This window comes from Coregonus clupeaformis, chromosome 27, assembly GCF_020615455.1.
Source record: "Coregonus clupeaformis isolate EN_2021a chromosome 27, ASM2061545v1, whole genome shotgun sequence".
Taxonomy (NCBI): domain Eukaryota; kingdom Metazoa; phylum Chordata; class Actinopteri; order Salmoniformes; family Salmonidae; genus Coregonus; species Coregonus clupeaformis.
In genome coordinates this window covers 44621003-44641516 of record NC_059218.1, presented here as the reverse complement: position 1 = coordinate 44641516, position 20514 = coordinate 44621003, and the positions used below count along the sequence as shown (strand labels likewise).

Here is a 20514-nt window from a genome sequence, read left to right as displayed (position 1 = left end):
TAATAATCTACTGGGAAGCCAACATTTTCCCAAACTGGAGATTTAAATGATGGAGGATCCTCCAATTCTGGTTTATCGACCGCACCACTCGTCCTCGTACAGAACTAGATCCCGGCTGCGCCTCACAAAAAGGACAGTTTGAAATGCGGCAGTTAAGATTTGAATTTTGATTACAAGGTGCGGATAGGCTCTAGCTGTTTTAACGGAATAGCCTACAATGTTTTTTCAGCTCAGATTTACTCAAGAGGCATATGTCTACAACGCAGTGTAGGCATAGCCTATAGGCCTGGTGTTTATTTGTTGTAAATGTTTTTTTTTAATGTATTCAGTCGGGTTCACAGTGCGGACCGAACCGAGGTCCCCGTACCGAACGGTTCGGTACGAATACATGTACTGTTACATCCTTAATATATACAGTGGGGAGAACAAGTATTTGATACACTGCCGATTTTGCAGGTTTTCCTACTTACAAAGCATGTAGAGGTCTGTAATTTTGAGCATAGGTACACTTCAGCTGTGAGAGACGGTATCTAAAACAAAAATCCAGAAAATCACATTGTATGATTTTTAAGGAATTAATTAGCATTTTATTGCATGACATAAGTATTTGATACATCAGAAAAGCAGAACTTAATATTTGGTACAGAAACCTTTGTTTGCAATTACAGAGATCATACGTTTCCTGTAGGTCTTGACCAGGTTTGCACACACTGCAGCAGGGATTTTGGCCCACTCCTCTATACAGACCTTCTCCAGATCCTTCAGGTTTCGGGGCTGTCGCTGGGCAATACAGACTTTCAGCTCCCTCCAAAGATTTTCTATTGGGTTCAGGTCTGGATACTGGCTAGGCCACTCCAGGACCTTGAGATGCTTCTTACGGAGCCACTCCTTAGTTGCCCTGGCTGTGTGTTTCGGGTCGTTGTCATGCTGGAAGACCAGCCACGACCCATCTTCAATGCTCTTACTGAGGGAAGGAGGTTGTTGGCCAAGATCTCACGATACATGGCCCCATCCATCTTCCCCTCAATACGGTGCAGTCGTCCTGTCCCCTTTGCAGAAAAGCATCCCCAAAGAATGATGTTTCCACCTCCATGCTTCACGGTTGGGATGGTGTTCTTGGGGTTGTTCTCATCCTTCTTCTTCCTCCAAACACAGCGAGTGGAGTTTAGACCAAAAAGCTCTATTTTTGTCTCATCAGACCACATGACCTTCTCCCATTCCTCCTCTGGATCATCAAGATGGTCATTGGCAAACTTCAGACGGGCCTGGACAGGCGCTGGCTTGAGCAGGGGGACCTTGCGTGCGCTGCAGGATCTTAATCCATGACAGCGTAGTGTGTTACTAATGGTTTTCTTTGAGACTGTGGTCCCAGCTCTCTTCAGGTCATTGACCAGGTCCTGCCGTGTAGTTCTGGGCTGATCCCTCACCTTCCTCATGATCATTGATGCCCCACGAGGTGAGATCTTGCATGGAGCACCAGACAGAGGGTGATTGACCGTCATCTTGAACTACTTCCATTTTCTAATAATTGCGCCAACAGTTGTTGCCTTCTCACCAAGCTGCTTGCCTATTGTCCTGTAGCCCATCCCAGCCTTGTGCAGGTCTACAATTTTATCCCTGATGTCCTTACACAGCTCTCTGGTCTTGGCCATTGTGGAGAGGTTGGAGTCTGTTTGATTGAGTGTGTGGACAGGTGTCTTTTATACAGGTAACGAGTTCAAACAGGTGCAGTTAATACAGGTAATGAGTGGAGAACAGGAGGGCTTCTTAAAGAAAAACTAACAGATCTGTGAGAGCTGGAATTCTTACTGGTTGGTAGGTGATCAAATACTTATGTCATGCAATAAAATGCAAATTAATTACTTGAAAATCATACAATGTGATTTTCTGGATTTTTGTTTTAGATTCCGTCTCTCACAGTTGAAGTGTACCTATGATAAAAATTAAAGACCTCTACATGCTTTGTAAGTAGGAAAACCTGCAAAATCGGCAGTGTATCAAATACTTGTTCTCCCCACTGTACATATCTATATTATACATACAGTGGGGGAAAAAAGTATTTAGTCAGCCACCAATTGTGCAAGTTCTCCCACTTAAAAAGATGAGAGAGGCCTGTAATTTTCATCATAGGTACACGTCAACTATGACAGACAAATTGAGGAAAAAAATTCCAGAAAATCACATTGTAGGATTTTTAATGAATTTATTTGCCAATTATGGTGGAAAATAAGTATTTGGTCACCTACAAACAAGCAAGATTCCTGGCTCTCACAGACCTGTAACTTCTTCTTTAAGAGGCTCCTCTGTCCTCCACTCGTTACCTGTATTAATGGCACCTGTTTGACCTTGTTATCAGTATAAAAGACACCTGTCCACAACCTCAAACAGTCACACTCCAAACTCCACTATGGCCAAGACCAAAGAGCTGTCAAAGGACACCAGAAACAAAATTGTAGACCTGCACCAGGCTGGTAAGACTGAATCTGCAATAGGTAAGCATCTTGGTTTGAAGAAATCAACTGTGGGAGCAATTATTAGGAAATGGAAGACATACAAGACCACTGATAATCTCCCTCGATCTGGGGCTCCACGCAAGATCTCACCCCGTGGGGTCAAAATGATCACAAGAACGGTGAGCAAAAATCCCAGAACCACACGGGGGGACCTAGTGAATGACCTACAGAGAGCTGGGACCAAATTAACAAAGCCTACCATCAGTAAACCACTACGCTGCCAGGGACTCAAATCCTGCAGTGCCAGACGTGTCCCCCTGCTTAAGCCAGTACATGTCCAGGCCCATCTGAAGTTTGCTAGAATGCATTTGGATGATCCAGAAGAGGATTGGGAGAATGTCATATGGTCACTCCTGCAGTGCCAGACGTGTCCCCCTGCTTAAGCCAGGCCCGTCTGAAGTTTGCTAGAGTGCATTTGGATGATCCAGAAGAGGATTGGGAGAATGTCATATGGTCAGATGAAACCAAAATATAACTTTTTGGTAAAAACTCAACTCGTCGTGTTTGGAGGACAAAGAATGCTGAGTTGCATCCAAAGAACACCATACCTAATGTGAAGCATGGGGGTGGAAACATCATGCTTTGGGGCTGTTTTTCTGCAAAGGGACCAGGACGACTGATCTGTGTAAAGGAAAGAATGAATGGGGCCATGTATCGTGAGATTTTTGAGTGAAAACCTCCTTCCATCAGCAAGGGCATTGAAGATGAAACGTGGCTGGGTCTTTCAGCATGACAATGATCCCAAACACACCGCCCGGGCAACGAAGGAGTGGCTTCGTCTAGAAGCATTTCAAGGTCCTGGAGTGGCCTAGCCAGTCTCCAGATCTCAACCCAATAGAAAATCTTTGGAGGGAGTTGAAAGTCTGTGTTGCCCAGCGACAGCCCCAAAACATCACTGCTCAAGAGGAGATCTGCATGGAGGAATGGGCCAAAATACCAGCAACAGTGTGTGAAAACCTTGTGAAGACTTACAGAAAACGTTTGACCTGTGTCATTGCCAACAAAGGGTATATAACAAAGTATTGAGAAACTTTTGTTATTGACCAAATACTTATTTTCCACCATAATTTGCAAATAAATTCATTAAAAATCCTACAATGTGATTTTCTGGATTTTTTTTTCTCATTTTGTTTGTCATAGTTGACGTGTACCTATGATGAAAATTACAGGCCTCTCTCATCTTTTTAAGTGGGAGAACTTGCACAATTGGTGGCTGACTAAATACTTTTTTTCCCCACTGTATCTATACATCTACCCTCGTATATGAGCCTACATCACCTGATACAAGCAATGCAGCAACTCTAACACACCATGTACAGTGGTGTGAAAAAGTGTTTGCACCCTTCCTGATTTGTTATTTGTTTGCATGTTTGTCACACTTTAAATGTTTCAGATCATCAAACAAATTTAAATATTAGTAAAAGATAACACAAGTAAACACAAAATGCAGTTTTGCAATGAAGGTTGTTATTATTAAGGGAAAACAAAATCCAAACCTACATGGCCCTGTGTGAAAAAGTGTTTGCCCCCCCTGTTATAACACAACTCAACTGTGGTTTATCACACCTGAGTTCAATTCCTCTAGCCACACCCAGGCCTGATTACTGCCACACCTGTTCTCAATCAAGGAATCACTTAAATAGAACCTACCTGACAAAGTGAAGTAGACCAAAAGATCCTCAAAAGCTAGACATCATGCTGAAATCCAATGAAATTCAGGAACAAATGAGAAAGAAAGTAATTGAGATCCATCAGTCTGGAAAAGGTTATAAAGCCATTTCTAAAGCTTTGGGACTCCAGCGAACCACAGTGAGAGCCATTATCCACAAATGGTGAAAACATGGAACAGTGGTGAACCTTCCCAGGAGTGGCCAGCCGACCAAAATTACCCCAAGAGCGCAGCGACGACTCATCCAAGAGGTCACAAAAGACCCCACAACAACATCCAAAGAGCTGCAGGCCTCACTTGCCTCAGTTAAGGTCAGTGGTCATGACTCCACCCTAAGAAAGAGACTGGGCAAAAATGGCCTGCATGGCAGAGTTCCAAGACGAAAACCACTGCTGAGCAAAAAGAACATTAAGGCTCGTCTCATTTTTGCCAGAAAACATCTTGATGATCCCCAAGACCTTTGGGAAAATACTCTATGGACTGACAAGACAAAAGCTGAACTTTTTGGAAGGTGTGTGTGTCCCATTACATCTGGCGTATAAGTAACACCGCATTTCAGAAAAAGAACATCATACCAACAGTAAAATATGGTGGTGGTAGTGTGATGGTCTGGGCCTGTTTTGCTGCTTCAGGACCTGGAAGACTTGCTGTGATAAATGGAACCATTAATTCTGCTGTCTACCAAAAAATCCTGAAGGAGAATGTCCGGCCATGTGTTCGTGACCTCAAGCTGAAGCGAACTTGGGTTCTGCAGCAGGACAATGATCCAAAACACACCAGCAAGTCTGGTGAATGGTTGAAGAAAAACACAATTAAGACTTTGGAGTGGCCTAGTCAAAGTCCTGACCTGAATCCTATTGAGATGCTGTGGCATGACCTTAAAAAGGCAGTTCATGCTCGAAAACCCTCCAATGTGGCTGAATTACAACGATTCTGCAAAGATGAGTGAGCCAAAATTCCTCCACAGCGCTGTAAAAGACTCATTGCAAGTTATCGCAAACGCTTGATTGCAGTTGTTGCTGCTAAGGGTGGCCCAACCAGTTATTAGGTTGTAGGGGGCAATCACTTTTTCACACAGGGCCATGTGGGTTTGGATTTTGTTTTCCCTTAATAATAACAACCTTCATTTCAAAACTGCATTTTGTGATTACTTGTGTTATCTTTGACTAATATTTAAATGTGTTTGATGATCTGAAACATTTAAGTGTGACGAACATGCAAACAAATAAGAAATCAGGAAGGGGGCAAACACTTTTTCACACCACTGTACATAATATATCTAAAGATTTCGTCATTCAGATCCCACTCAAGCCACAAGTCCAAGTAATGCAGCAACTTTGACATCACACTCATCACCCACATCCCTTTAAAACGCCTGCAGACAATAATCCTGCCAAGAAGACTTCTCCACCTACCTCTGTGTGGTTGGCAGTGTTTTTTATACTGCTCCCAAAAATCAATGTCTATTTAGATTCTATTGCACCACATATCACAACAATTCTTATAAACCACTATCTTTGCAGTGCCAATCGTTTCAAGTAGTTATTTTCTCTATGTCGTAGCTAGGTTCATTCCACTCTCATTCCGAGCCCTCTCATCAACTCCATCTTGTGTTTGCTTTGTTTCTGTTGGAGTGAATAGCAAGTAGAGTCTGTGGTACTTCACTTGCAACACGCGCCACTAATAGCCTGTTCAAATAGCAGGCATGGTTTAGTTTTACTGCTTTGTATTACTTCCACATAAAACCATTAACAGCTATTTCAGTGTTTTTGTCCGATTTTTTAATTTCATTCAAATCTTTTTATTTAATTTTAAGTTAACACACAAAGCATGAGTTTTAATTTTCATTGTATCTATTCTCACCCCATTAACTAAGTCTTGTTGAAAAAGAAAAGCACCATTTAAGTTGAAGTTGCTGACTTACTTTAGCCTGACTGCACCCAACAAACTCTGCTGGTTGCTTAGCATGTTTGTCTGTTGTTACCGGGGTCACAGTTGATGATGATCTTTCTGCTTCATCTTGGCCCAAAGAGAGGCTAACTTCCTGTCTGTCTGTGTCACTGGTGCTGCTTGACCCCCACACACTCCTAACCCCTTACCCCCTTTCCTTACACCCTTTCCTTACCCCCTTTCCTTACCCCCTTTCCTTACACCCTTTCCTTACCCCCTACCCCTCCTGTCTTGAGCCCATTTCACCTCTCCCCATCTCCTAACCATTCCTCCCTGCCTCTCTACTCCTCTATCTTCACCCCTCCACACTCCCTCCTTCCCTTCACCCCTCCACACTCCCTCCCTTCACCCCTCCACACTCCCTCCAAGCTTCATCTCAGCTGTACTAACCCAGAGCATCCTGTCTGTCTGACTACCACACTCATATATGCTATAGTATGTTGTAAACTGAGAGAATGGGTGAACATGTTCCCTGGGCCTCCTATTAGTACCAGAGCCCGTTTAACTGTGTCATAAATTAACTATATTCCTCAATCTCTTGATTTTCCTGTATAGGAAAGCTCTGCTTATACAAACCAATCATTATCTCCTTCATTGTCCTAGCTACATATTCTTAATAATGTGCTAAGTGTGTCAAAACTGCTAGATTATTTCACTGATACTGTTATGGGTTCACATGATGCTAATCTGATACTGTTATGGGTTCACATGATACTAATCTGATACTGTTATGGGTTCACATGATGCTAATCTGATACTGTTATGGGTTCACATAATGTTAATCTGATACTGTTATGGGTTCACATGATGCTAATATGATACTGTTATGGGTTCACATAATGCTAATCTGATACTGTTATGGGTTCACATTATGCTAATCTGATACTGTTATGGTTTCACATAATGCTAATTTGATACTGTTATGGGTTCACATGATGCTAATCTGATACTGTTATGGGTTCACATGATGCTGATACTGTTATGGGTTCACATGATGCTGATACTGTTATGGGTTCACATGATGCTAATCTGATACTGTTATGGGTTCACATGATGCTAATCTGATACTGTTATGGTTTCACAATGCTAATCTGATACTGTTATGGGTTCACATGATGCTAATCTGATACTGTTATGGTTTCACATGATGCTAATCTGATACTGTTATGGTTTCACATAATGCTAATCTGATACTGTTATGGGTTCACATGATACTAATCTGATACTGTTTTGGGTTCACATGATGCTAATCTGATACTGTTATGGGTTCACATAATGCTAATCTGATACTGTTATGGGTTCACATGATGCTAATCTGATACTGTTATGGGTTCACATAATGCTAATCTGATACTGTTATGGGTTCACATTATGCTAATCTGATACTGTTATGGTTTCACATAATGCTAATTTGATACTGTTATGGGTTCACATGATGCTAATCTGATACTGTTATGGGTTCACATGATGCTGATACTGTTATGGGTTCACATGATGCTGATACTGTTATGGGTTCACATGATGCTGATACTGTTATGGGTTCACATGATGCTAATCTGATACTGTTATGGGTTCACATGATGCTAATCTGATACTGTTATGGGTTCACATTATGCTAATCTGATACTGTTATGGTTTCACATAATGCTAATCTGGGTGCCAGTCTGTTTGAGCCAACAAGCAAAGCTGTGGCTTTGTTGAATACAGAAACTGGCTGAATTTGGGCTGTTATGACGGAAGGTCCAGGTAAAGGGTTACCCAGAGTGCATGCCATTGAACTGACCTGTTATTTTATTCCCTCTCCATCTCTCTCTCTCATCCCTTTCTCTCCCGCTCTCTCCATCCCTCCATCTCTCTCCATCTCTCTCCATCCCTCTATCTCCCTCTCTCTCCATCCATCCCCCTCTCTCTATCCCCCTCTCTCTATCCCTCAATCTCTCCCTCCATCCTTCTTCCTCTCCATCCCCCTCTCTCTATCCCTCAATCTCTCCCTCCATCCTTCTCCCTCTCCATCCCTCTCCCTCTCTCTATCACTCCATCAGTTGCAATTCTTGCACCAAATGCAGCAGCAGCAAATGGCTATGGGGGGGGCGGGGCCACAGCTACATACCGCCAGCCAACCAAGAAGTAAGAGGAAGAGGAGCACGCCGCAGCCCCTCCCCAAATCATGACGATGACGACCCCCTAACCACACACACAAACACACTCATAAAATGACCCCCAGCCAACCAAGAAGGTGAGCAACGCCACGGCACCGCCCCAAATCATGGAGAGAAAACCAATCCCCTCACACACCCCCCCCTTCATGAAGAGATGAATGATCCATACTGCACTCTATCCTCCCTCACTGTGGACTCTCTTGCCTCCCTCACTGTGGAGACTACAGGCAAAAATACTTGGCTTTTTGTTTGTCCTTTTGTAGCGGAGAGAAGATGATGATGAAATGTATGCTGTAATAATGGGTAACACTTTGTTACCCAGCGTCATAACGCGTTATGTCACGGTCATAACCATGTCATAACCTGTCATAATATGCTCATAACACTGCCTTGACATATATTTAGACCTGTTGTGACATATTGCATTCTTATATGGCTGGTTGTGACACCCACATAAGCGTGTCAAAACCCACAAACCTTCCACACAAGGCAAAACATTCCATTATATATATATATTTTTTTTATTGACCATATTAAATTAGCATTGTAATTGCGCACACATTGATGTCAGACATGCAACTACCCCAATGCTCTGTTGCTGATGACTGGGATGAATGCAGGAGCAGATTTCAGGAGCAGGACAAGACACCCTCTTATTGACTGATATAAGGGCCTGTACATGAAAGGCCTATCTGGCATTATGGTCATAATGCTTCTTGAGTGTCGTAAAGTGACACAGGATGGTCATAATGCTTCATGACAGTGTCATAAAGTGTATTTTCTACAAGTTATTTAAAATATGATGAAAAACACGACTGAATAATTTATTACAACAACAAACGATTTAAGAAAGTAAACTTCTTGGCAGGGGAAAAAAACCTCAAATAAATGTGGGTTTTGACACTTCTGGAGGTGTTTATAACCTGCCATAGAATAACGCAATATGTCACATGACAGTGTTATGACCGTATTACGAGAGGTTATGACACTGGGTGTTTGGTTGGTATGGCCGGGCTTGAGCCTGAACCATGTTGTCCCGATGACAATAGAACAGGTTTTTAGAAACAGAACCAACGTTTTAAAAGAACCTATTTTTTTAAACGAGTTCGAAAAATGAAGATGGTTCTTTGTTAGTGGGAGGGGTTTCCTATCCGACTGCTGTCCTGTGTCATGCCACGGTGTCCTCTATGGTGGCCCTGTTGGCTCAAACAGAGCCTAACTCATGAACGGACGCTGACTCAGAAGACTCCTTGTGAACGACTGTGTCTGGCTCTGTGTGCATCTGAAATGGAACCCTATTCCCCTACAAAGTGCTCTGGTCAAAAGTAGTGCACTATGTAGGAAATAAGAATGACATTTACGGTCACAGAATAGCTCTCTCTGCAGGAAGATGATCATGACGCCGTCACAACAGAGGACTTGTTTTCCCAGCATGCAATGCTGAGTGCGTTTTCATACAGCATTTCCTTGTACTAGTGGGGGCGGTTGGGGAGTCAACAACAAGTGTATATTGTTACGAGAAATCAGGTGTGTGAGAGACAATTCTGGGACACTGAGGCAGAATGTTTTAAATGGTCTTTATCAGCAGTTTATTGTGATAAAGAAGAAAATATATATTGACAGGAAAATACAACTTTTAGAGAAAAATAAACGTGTGTGTGTGTGTTTATTTCGGTGTCTTGGCGCTCTGTATGACTTTGTCGATGAGTTTGCGGACTTCCCTGTGTCTCATCGTGGCCCGGCTGATACAATCCTGAAGCTTCTCACCTGATAATGATGTGCCACCTGGAGAGAAGAGCGGGAGAGGAGAGTGTTTAGACAACAGCTATGAACTTGTTCTTTTAAGAGATAAAATAAGTGTCTTTAGAAAGTCATTACAGCCTGAATTCAAAATGGATTAAAGTTATTTTTTCCCTCACCCAGCTACACACAATACCCATAATGAAGTGAAAATGTTTTTAGACATTTTTGCAAATTTATTGAAACTGAAATACAGAAATATTTGTATTTACATAGGTATTCACAACCCTGAGTCAATACATCTTAAAATCACCTTTGGCAGTGATTACAGCTGTCAGTCTTTCTGGGTAAGTCTAAGAGCTTTGCAGACCTGGATTGTGCAACATTTGCCCTGTCAAATTGGTTGTTGATCATTGCTAGACAACCATTTTCAGGTCTTGCCATAGATTTTCAAGCCGATTTAAGTCAAAACTCTAACTACAGTGGGGGAAAAAACGATTTAGTCAGCCACCAATTGTGCAAGTTCTCCCACTTAAAAAGATGAGAGGCCTGTAATTTTCATCATAGGTACACGTCAACTATGACAGACAAATTGAGAAAAAAAAATCCAGAAAATCACATTGTAGGATTTTTTATGAATTTATTTGCAAATTATGGTGGAAAATAAGTATTTGGTCAATAAAAGTTTCTCAATACTTTGTTATATACCCTTTGTTGGCAATGACACAGGTCAAACGTTTTCTGTAAGTCTTCACAAGGTTTTCACACACTGTTGCTGGTATTTTGGCCCATTCCTCCATGCAGATCTCCTCTAGAGCAGTGATGTTTTGGGGCTGTCGCTGGGCAACACAGACTTTCAACTCCCTCCAAAGATTTTCTATGGGGTTGAGATCTGGAGACTGGCTAGGCCACTCCAGGACCTTGAAATGCTTCTTACGAAGCCACTCCTTCGTTGCCCGGGCGGTGTGTTTGGGATCATTGTCATGCTGAAAGACCCAGCCACGTTTCATCTTCAATGCCCTTGCTGATGGAAGGAGGTTTTCACTCAAAATCTCACGATACATGGCCCCATTCATTCTTTCCTTTACACGGATCAGTCGTCCTGGTCCCTTTGCAGAAAAACAGCCCCAAAGCATGATGTTTCCACCCCCATGCTTCACAGTAGGTATGGTGTTCTTTGGATGCAACTCAGCATTCTTTGTCCTCCAAACACGACGAGTTGAGTTTTTACCAAAAAGTTATATTTTGGTTTCATCTGACCATATGACATTCTCCCAATCCTCTTCTGGATCATCCAAATGCACTCTAGCAAACTTCAGACGGGCCTGGACATGTACTGGCTTAAGCAGGGGGACACGTCTGGCACTGCAGGATTTGAGTCCCTGGCGGCGTAGTGTGTTACTGATGCTAGGCTTTGTTACTTTGGTCCAGCTCTCTGCAGGTCATTCACTAGGTCCCCCCGTGTGGTTCTGGGATTTTTGCTCACCGTTCTTGTGATCATTTTGACCCCACGGGGTGAGATCTTGCGTGGAGCCCCAGATCGAGGGAGATTATCAGTGGTCTTGTATGTCTTCCATTTCCTAATAATTGCTCCCACAGTTGATTTCTTCAAACCAAGCTGCTTACCTATTGCAGATTCAGTCTTCCCAGCCTGGTGCAGGTCTACAATTTTGTTTCTGGTGTCCTTTGACAGCTCTTTGGTCTTGGCCATAGTGGAGTTTGGAGTGTGACTGTTTGAGGTTGTGGACAGGTGTCTTTTATACTGATAACAAGTTCAAACAGGTGCCATTAATACAGGTAACAAGTGGAGGACAGAGGAGCCTCTTAAAGAAGAAGTTACAGGTCTGTGAGAGCCAGAAATCTTGCTTGTTTGTAGGTGACCAAATACTTATTTTCCACCATAATTTGCAAATAAATTCATTAAAAATCCTACAATGTGATTTTCTGGATTATTTTTTTCTCAATTTGTCCGTCATAGTTGACGTGTACCTATGATGAAAATTACGAGCCTCTCATCTTTTTAAGTGGGAGAACTTGCACAATTGGTGGCTGACTAAATACTTTTTTTCCCCCCACTGTACGTGCGGTCACTGTGAGGACTACGTCATCGATGATTTGGGGCTGGGTAAGTGGCAAGAGGACTGGGGAAAGGGGCTAGGTAGTGGTGGATTTAGTACTGAGCAGTGAGGACTAAGGAAGGGGTTAGAGATTGACAGGCGGGTTAGTTTGGGCAGTGTCTATAGGAGTGGGTTATGGTAATGTTAGGGGACCAGACAGTGTGTAGTGTGGTAATGTTAGGGGACCAGACAGTGTGTAGTGTGGTAATGTTAGGGGACCAGACAGTGTGTAGTGTGGTAATGTTAGGGGACCAGACAGTGTGTAGTGTGGTAATGTTAGGGGCCAGACAGTGTGTAGTGTGGTAATGTTAGGGGACCAGACAGTGTGTAGTGTGGTAATGTTAGGGGACCAGACAGTGTGTAGTGTGGTAATGTTAGGGGACCAGACAGTGTGTAGTGTGGTAATGGTAGGGGACCAGACAGTGTGTAGTGTGGTAATGTTAGGGGACCAGACAGTGTGTAGTGTGGTAATGTTAGGGGACCAGACAGTGTGTAGTGTGGTAATGTTAGGGGACCAGACAGTGTGTAGTGTGGTAATGTTAGGGGGACCAGACAGTGCGTTTCTCTGACCTGGCTTGTGGAGGGCACAGAGTCGCTCTTCCTCGTCTGTTACCACTGTGATTGTGGCTGTAGACAGGCTCTCTTCCTCAGCGGTGGGGTCGACGATCATTATGGAGCTACACAGGACAGACGACTGTTACAACCATCATTATGGAGCTACACAGGACAGACGACTGTTACAACCATCATTATGGAGCTACACAGGACAGACGACTGTTACAACCATCATTATGGAGCTACACAGGACAGACGACTGTTACAACCATCATTATGGAGCTACACAGGACAGACGACTGTTACAACCATCATTATGGAGCTACACAGGACAGACGACTGTTACAACCATCATTATGGAGCTACACAGGACAGACGACTGTTACAACCATCATTATGGAGCTACACAGGACAGACGACTGTTACAACCATCATTATGGAGCTGCACAGGACAAGTTGGCGGTAGGTACAGTTGATTCAGAAGCCCTGTTGGCGGTAGGTACAGTTGATTCAGAAGCCCTGTTGGCGGTAGGTTACAGTTGATTCAGAAGCCCTGTTGGCGGTAGGTTACAGTTGATTCAGAAGCCCTGTTGGCGGTAGGTTACAGTTGATTCAGAAGCCCTGTTGGCGGTAGGTACAGTTGATTCAGAAGCCCTGTTGGCGGTAGGTACAGTTGATTCAGAAGCCCTGTTGGCGGTAGGTACAGTTGATTCAGAAGCCCTGTTGGCGGTAGGTTACAGTTGATTCAGAAGCCCTGTTGGCGGTAGGTTACAGTTGATTCAGAAGCCCTGTTGGCGGTAGGTACAGTTGATTCAGAAGCCCTGTTGGCGGTAGGTTACAGTTGATTCAGAAGCCCTGTTGGCGGTAGGTTACAGTTGATTCAGAAGCCCTGCACACTGGGTAGGCAAAGTGTTCCCATTTTTAACCATTTAACTTGGCTGAAAAGACAAACTCTGTGGACCGGGAGATGTGGCTAAATCGAGTGTGCCTACTGCGCTGGCCAATCGGATAGCTCAAATCACCGTGCCTACCTACAACTTCCACAACCTCGGCCACAGCAAAGTTTGATACTAGACTACCTGAGATTTTCATAACTTTTAAAACCATGACCAGAGAGAGAGACTGTCAAAGAACACAGCAAAGCGCTACTGTTTTTATGAGTGAGTTCATGTTTAAGTTTTATTCAACACCATTACGAAACATAAAACACGTTTCTCTCTACTTCCACTCGCGCTGCAATGAATAAGTAGCCAAGTGTATCGATAGCCCTGCGTTTTTATTATTGAGGAATATTTCACTTTCTCTGGTCATAGGAACAACATGAATTTGTGGCTGAGGCAGATGCGGTGTGACTAGAGTTTGGCCATCAGGTGGAAGACGGTGTCCCCTCTCTCTGGTCAGTCTCACCGGAGGAAAGGAAGGAGAGAGCAGGGACCGTGAGAGGCGGACCCTCTGCTGCTCTCTCCCTCCCTCCGCTCAGACTAAGGCTGTGTTCAAGACAACTGGGAACTAGGGAAAAAAACGTTTTGAACGGTCATCCAACTCGGAATTCCAAGTCAGAAACTGACATTTTTCTAGAGCTCCGACTTTCCGACCTAAAGTTCACTGATGTCATGATTTCACCTCGTTTTTTTCCCCCCAAGTTCCCAGTTGTCTTGAAAGCACCATGATCATCAGATGCAGGTACCATCAGTCCAGTAAAATAAAAAAGCGAATTATTTGCAAATACTTCCATTTATGCTCAGATGTGCCTCGCAAGTGCTACACCAACTGATCTGTTTTGTTATCAAAGCTCAAGTTTTTAAATAAAATATGGTCTGAGAATAACAAGAGTGTCCAGGCATATAGCCAATACGCTGTGATAATGTATTAGGCCTAATGCACAAATCTCATTTTTATTAGGTTAATGTTACATTTTTTAAAGTAATGTTAAAAAAAAAAAAAAAATGAGCGGTAGATCTCTGCTTGCTTTTTGACGCCGAAAGTGATCTTGACTCAGAAAATTTTGGTGACCACTGATATAATACATCTCCATGGTAACAACTCACATCACAATAACTCCATAGTAAATCATTCAAATTCCATTTCAATTAGCTTAATCTCCTTTCTGGGTGTGAAATAAAACAGAAAATGGTCCCGAGTGATGAATGTGAATGAAAGACACTTACTCATCAAACACAGTGAAAGAGGCCCCAACAGGGTGTTTGTGGATCTTCAGACCTCTCCTGTTCTCCAGGTTTACCTCAGGAACCGCTGTCTCCTTGTTAACGGTCACCTCCGGGAGACGCGCTGTGTGAAACCAGGGAACAATAGCATAATATATTATACCAGAAGAAGATGTTTTTCCAAATCAAAAAAATCAGGAATTCCTCATTTTCCTAAGGTCATACTGAGAAAATGATGTACAGCTATGACATGAGGTCAAAGCTATCTTGATTACACCAGTAGCCGGTTACTGTTAAATGGACCCGTTACTGCTGAGCCAATCACATCCCTCACTAAAACTCTCTTAAAACAGGAAGTGACACAGTGTCACGGGCAGGATCTGAACTCGGGTCTCCCGACGGGGAGAAACCAACGTCTTGACCGCGAGACCAAGAGGAAATTCCTCCTCTGACACTGGTTTTGGGCTACCATCAGAAACCATGAGCCAGTCTCATGTACACTACAACAGCAAGGTGAAAATGTCAGCAGGTGTGTATTCATTAGTCGGATTACGTTACAAAACGTTTTGTCTGTTGCAAACTCTAGGAGATGCTTGTTTTTCGTTGCAAAACGTTTTGTCTGTTGCAAACTCTAGGAAACGCTTGTTTTTCCATTGCAAAACGTTTTGGTTTGTAGTAAACGTTTTCAGTTGCAAAATGTTTTGCAACAGACAAAATGTTTTGCAATGCAATCTGACTAACGAATAGACCCCAGGTCTCACCGTTCTTAAGAGCAGCCAGCAGGGCGATGAGACAGGCGTCCAACAAGTTGCCATCGTAGTCCAGACACATGATGTCACAGTACAGGACCCAACACAGCTAGCGGGCACAAACACACAGAACACAATGTCACAGTACAGGACTTAGCACAGCTAGGGAGCAGTAGAGCCAAGTATCAGAATCACAGCTGAGAACTAGAATCAGTAACAGGCAAATCTGAGGTGGTGCACGGTTGAGGTCAAGTCAAATCAAATCTCAGTGCAATGAAATTCCAATTCTCTAACAATGCTGTTCAATGAGGAACATTTTGGGATTGGAATGTGGTTTACGTTCTGAATTGACTGACGTTGCGATGGAATTGACCCCAACCCTGGTAGCCTACGTGCACTAAGCTGTGAAAGTACAACAGTGTGAAAACAGTCCTCTCAGGTTGTCACATGATGAAGTTAACACGACTTTACCTTTCCTTTCACTATGCATAACTCCTCTTTCTGTATCACGGCAGAGCTGCAAGGCAAAAGAACGTTAAACTCCTAGTAAACACTGACTGTTGGGATAAGACCATCTCCTTCATTAGTAAGTATTTACGAAATCTCAAATACCACTAACCATTTCAGGTGGTCTTTTCAAACAGCTCTTAAACTAAAAAAGGCATTATCATCACTTTCACAGTGTTATTCCCACCTCAGTGTGGAGCTATACACTGAGTGTACAAAACATTAGGAACACCGGCTCTTTCCATGACAGACTGACCAGGTGAATCCAGGTGAAAGCTATGATCCCTTATTGATGTCACTTGTTAAATCCACTTCAAATCAGTGTAGATGAAGGGGAGGAGACAGGTTAAAGAAGGACTTTTAAGCCTTGAGACATGGATTGTGTATGTGTGCCATTCAGAGGGTGAATGGGCAAGACAAAATATTGAAGTGCCTTTTGAACGGGGTATGGTAGTAGGTGCCAGGCGCACCGGTTTGTGTCAAGAACTGCAACACTGCTGGGTTTTTCACGCTCAACAGTTTCCTGTGTGTATCAATAATGGTCCACCACCCAAAGGACATCCAGCCAACTTGACACAACTGTGGCAAGCATTGGAGTCAACATGGGCCAGCATCCCTGTGGAACGCTTTCGACACCTTGTAGAGTCCATGCCCCGATGAATTGAGGCTCTTCTGAGGGCAAAAGGGGGTGCAACTAAATATTAGGAAGGTGTCCCTAATAAAAAAAAAATTACACTCAGTGTATATAAAAACAGGAAAATCACATTTTTTTTACTGCACTGGGCCTTTAAATATACACCGACTTACCTCTCGATGACATCAGAGATGAACTGGCTGGCAGCCTGGGCCTGTTCCCCAGGTGGTCCAGGACGGAACCGTGACGAGCACAGAGGAGGCAGGTCTACATTGGGTACTGAGAGAGACAAACATACAGAGACATATATACACATACAGTATATACACACACAGGTCAATGGTTACAGCTGGTTTATACACTTCCTACTCAGCAAGGCAATGTAAAGTTGTTGAAACATTAACAAATCATGTTTTTGCTCTATATCTTGGTAGAAATTGTATAAGAAATTCCAATGGTAACTCTTCCACTTACCAATGTAACCTTTACTGGGTGCATCCACTGGTGGGTTTGCCAGTTCCTGTGGATAAAAATACAATGGGGAATGAGTTAGGTTGTTAGGCGAGGTGTTACCAAGGTGCTGCTTTAGTTGTTTCATTGAGGAGAGAGTAAAGAAGAGCGGTTACTATTCACCCCTTTAATGCCGCACATGACTGTGGTGTTTCCAATCTTCACCAGGGCTGAGCCATCTGCTGTGGATATAGAACCTGGAGAGAGGGAGGGAGAAGGATGAGGGGGATGAGGGGGAAGGATGAGGAGGGGGGAAGGATGAGGGGGGGAAGGATGAGGAGGGGGAAGGATGAGGGGAGGGGGAAAGGATGAGGGGGTAGGGATAAGTGAGGGAAGGATGAGGGGGGTGATAATAAAAGGCAGTTGCTCCATGACACAAGAGTACACTCTACTGCAGGGTTCTTCAATTCCGGCCTGGAGCGAAACACCTCTTTTTCATCCTCTCCTTCTAATCAGGGGCTAATTCAGACCTGGGACACCAGGTGAGTGCAATTAACTACCAGGTAGAAATAAAAAACAGAAGTGTTTCGGCCCTCCAGGACCAGAATTTAAGAACCCTGCTCTACTGGGACAAAATGCTTACAGCACCTGGTGTTCCCAGGCGGTCTCCCATCCAAGTACTAACTCACAGTTCAGTTGTACTCACCTATATTCAATGTAGTGGTTCTGAATTCACCCAGCTCCCTTCCATCAGGACGGCAGTTCTCTTTCTGCAGAGATCAACTCACCATTACTATCATGGTTTGTTCAGGGATCATATCCTGACAGTCAGTGTCAAGTCAACATAACCACTCTTACATTTACCAAGTGTAAAAGTAATGAGTGTAAGACAGTGGAGGCTGCTGAGGCGAGGACGGCTCATAATAATGGCTGGAATGGAGCAAATGGAATGGCATCAAACACCTGGAAACCATGTGTTAGATGTATTTGATACAATTCCACTCCGGCCATTACCACGAGCCCGTCCTCCCCAATTAAGGCGCCACCAACCTCCTGTGCTGTAAGACAGTACTACTAACCAGAAAACTCCGGTGGTATTCCAAGGGCTCAGCAGTTCTGGGGACAGAGATTAAATTAGTTGGTTAACTAGATAACTGACTTCTAAGTGACCAGCTAGTTAACGTTAGATGGCAAACTACTTTGCTAGCTAGCTAACGTTCGTTGTGCCAGTAGCCTATATGGTCGGTGGAGCCAGAGAAAGCATCTGATCCTGGATAGCCTACATAGCTATTACACTATTAGCCTGCGTGTCGAACAAGCCACTCTTCCTTGGGCTGTTTGGGTAGTCTATCATTTCGGAGGCATGTAAGAACCTCAGACAGTTCATGTAGATTATTTGATGAGTGTAAAATGCACACTTACTTGAATCCAGCCGCCATGGTGTTTTGGTTAGCCACGTGGGTTCGACTAATGTTCTGACGTCAGAACGGAAGCCCACACATTCGTTTTGTTTTCCTTGGAACCCAATTTAAGAAGCGTTTCATTGTATCGCAAAGTTCTCGTGATACCAGATCAATGCACATTTAAGCCTTGAATTCATCTTGTAAAATAAAAGGTTAGAAGGCAAAGAATAAGCGTCACACACTTCACACTCCAAGCCAGCAGGGGTCATAGTTTCATTCGATGTAAATCGCTTAGGTCCCTCTTGCATCTATTTGATGATGTGGTTTTCTGCGTGGAGTAACTTCCGCGTAGGTGTTTCGCTGTGACTGGAAGTAAAGTTCAAACCGATCCGCCCCATACAATAATGGAAATATTACGGCTATGATATTCTACCACTTCAAAACACCGTTTTTGTCTCTCCTCCGAAGAGTGTTGTCTGAGAGATATTCACCACGGAACAGTACAGTTAGTTAAGTTATTTAGCAGGCTAGCTAGCCACCGTAGCTAGCCACTCACTCCTTACTGCAGGTGTTTGTCTGTGCTACAGGGAATGGGAGAATGGATTGTCTATGTGAAATAATTCACTGTCTGGTTGCATTGGCAGTGGCTGCTTTGATCGTGGTAAGTGTTACACTTCCTACAGTATTTGTCTAGCAGGTAATGGTGTATGTCAAAGTCTTGTCGTTTATTCAGACAGGTTGCTGAACTATCAGAATGAGGGAGAGGGCCCTTCTGTGTGCATCCAATCAATCAATTAATCAATCAATCATAGCTTTGAATACTATCTAATATGCCTAAATGTCTTTGTTTACATATTGACCAGAAGATAGACTCAATGGAACCAAAACAGACCGACATAACAATCTAGAACCTGATTCTTAACTCTGTTGTGATTCTATTTTACAGGTCCTGCTGATAGCCCATCTGACTGCCGGGATGGTGGACCTGAAGCGCCATGAGAAGGAGAAGTTCTTCCTGACCGCGACTGGAGAGAAGGAGCCCTTCCCCAGCCTTCATGACCCCAGCTCCCTGGAGCTGTCTGTCATAGTGCCTGCCTACAATGAGGAGCTAAGAAGTGAGTGACGGAAGTATGGATAGATAGATAGACGGATAGATAGACGGATGGATAGATGGTAGTGCCTGCTCAAAATGAAGAGCTAGAAGTGGGTGGGCAGAGAGAGAGAGAGAGAGGGGGGCAGACAGACAGACAGACAGACAGACAGAGAGGCACACAGACAGAGAGAGAGAGAGAGGGGGGCAGACAGACAGAGAGAGAGGCACACAGACAGAGAGAGAGAGGGGCACACACACATTTCCCCCGAACATGTTTCCTCTTAGGAGTTAAAGGTGGATGAGACAGTAGTATCGTATTCAGCGCTAGCCTTGCAATAACAGCTTGCATTGTCTTGCAGCTAGTGACTAGCGTCAATCTTGGCTTCGAAGGCATTTTTTCCCTATTTATACCTGATATAGGCTGCGTGCACACAGGCAGCCCAATAAGATTGAATCGTACTTCACTGGCTCGTCGGATGTGGCAGGGCTTACAAACTATTACAGACTACAAAGGGAAGCACAGCTGCGAGCTGCCCAACACGAGCGTACCAGACGAGCTAAATCAATTATATGCTCGCTTCAAGGCAAGTAACACTGAAACATGCATGAGAGCATCAGCTGTTCCGGATGACTGTGTGATTACGCTCTCCGTAGCCGATGTGAGTAAGACCTTTAAACAGGTCAACATTCACAAGGCCGCAGGGCCAAACGGATTACCAGGACGTGTACTCCGAGCATGCGCTGACCAACTGGCAAGTGTCTCATCAACACCATTATCCCAGAAACCCTAGACCCACTCTAATTTGCATA

General features: G+C 43.8%; 3 protein-coding genes across 5 annotated transcripts in view; 2 read left to right on the top strand and 1 right to left on the bottom strand.

The window, feature by feature from the left end:
• The window catches only part of supt20 (SPT20 homolog, SAGA complex component), a 38581-nt gene extending 29759 nt beyond the window's left edge, over positions 1-8822 (top strand). For all 3 annotated transcript variants that reach the window (XM_045208239.1, XM_045208240.1, XM_045208238.1), the window contains one exon: positions 8175-8822. In XM_045208239.1, the coding sequence (XP_045064174.1) occupies positions 8175-8303 (129 nt within the window). In that variant the 3' untranslated portion in view covers positions 8304-8822. The remainder of the gene's footprint in view (positions 1-8174) is intronic.
• A 1032-nt stretch (positions 8823-9854) lies between these two features.
• On the bottom strand, positions 9855-18700 carry exosc8 (exosome component 8). Its single transcript, XM_041851484.2, has 11 exons — positions 18631-18700; positions 18288-18324; positions 17915-17978; positions 17392-17465; positions 17233-17278; positions 16932-17037; positions 16089-16134; positions 15630-15726; positions 14872-14992; positions 12719-12825; positions 9855-10076 (listed from the first exon to the last, which is right to left on the bottom strand). The coding sequence occupies exons 1-11, from the start codon at positions 18645-18647 to the stop codon at positions 9958-9960; spliced, it is 834 nt and encodes a 277-aa protein (XP_041707418.2). The 5' UTR covers positions 18648-18700; the 3' UTR covers positions 9855-9957.
• A 79-nt stretch (positions 18701-18779) lies between these two features.
• alg5 (ALG5 dolichyl-phosphate beta-glucosyltransferase) overlaps positions 18780-20514 on the top strand; it is a 17118-nt gene continuing 15383 nt past the window's right edge. Inside the window, exons 1-2 of the mRNA XM_041851483.2 lie at positions 18780-19272; positions 19558-19726. Coding sequence (XP_041707417.1) covers positions 19210-19272; positions 19558-19726 — 232 coding nt within the window. The 5' untranslated portion in view covers positions 18780-19209. The remainder of the gene's footprint in view (positions 19273-19557; positions 19727-20514) is intronic.

What these genes read in the sequence shown, in the direction of transcription:
- exosc8 (XM_041851484.2), bottom strand. An exon ending in AATACCACCGGAGTTTTCTG is followed by an intron (nt 17,979 to 18,287) that starts GTTAGTAGTACT and finishes TGATCTCTGCAG; the next exon opens with AAAGAGAACTGCCGTCCTGA. An exon ending in GCTGGCTGCTCTTAAGAACG is followed by an intron (nt 14,993 to 15,629) that starts GTGAGACCTGGG and finishes GGTTTCACACAG; the next exon opens with CGCGTCTCCCGGAGGTGACC.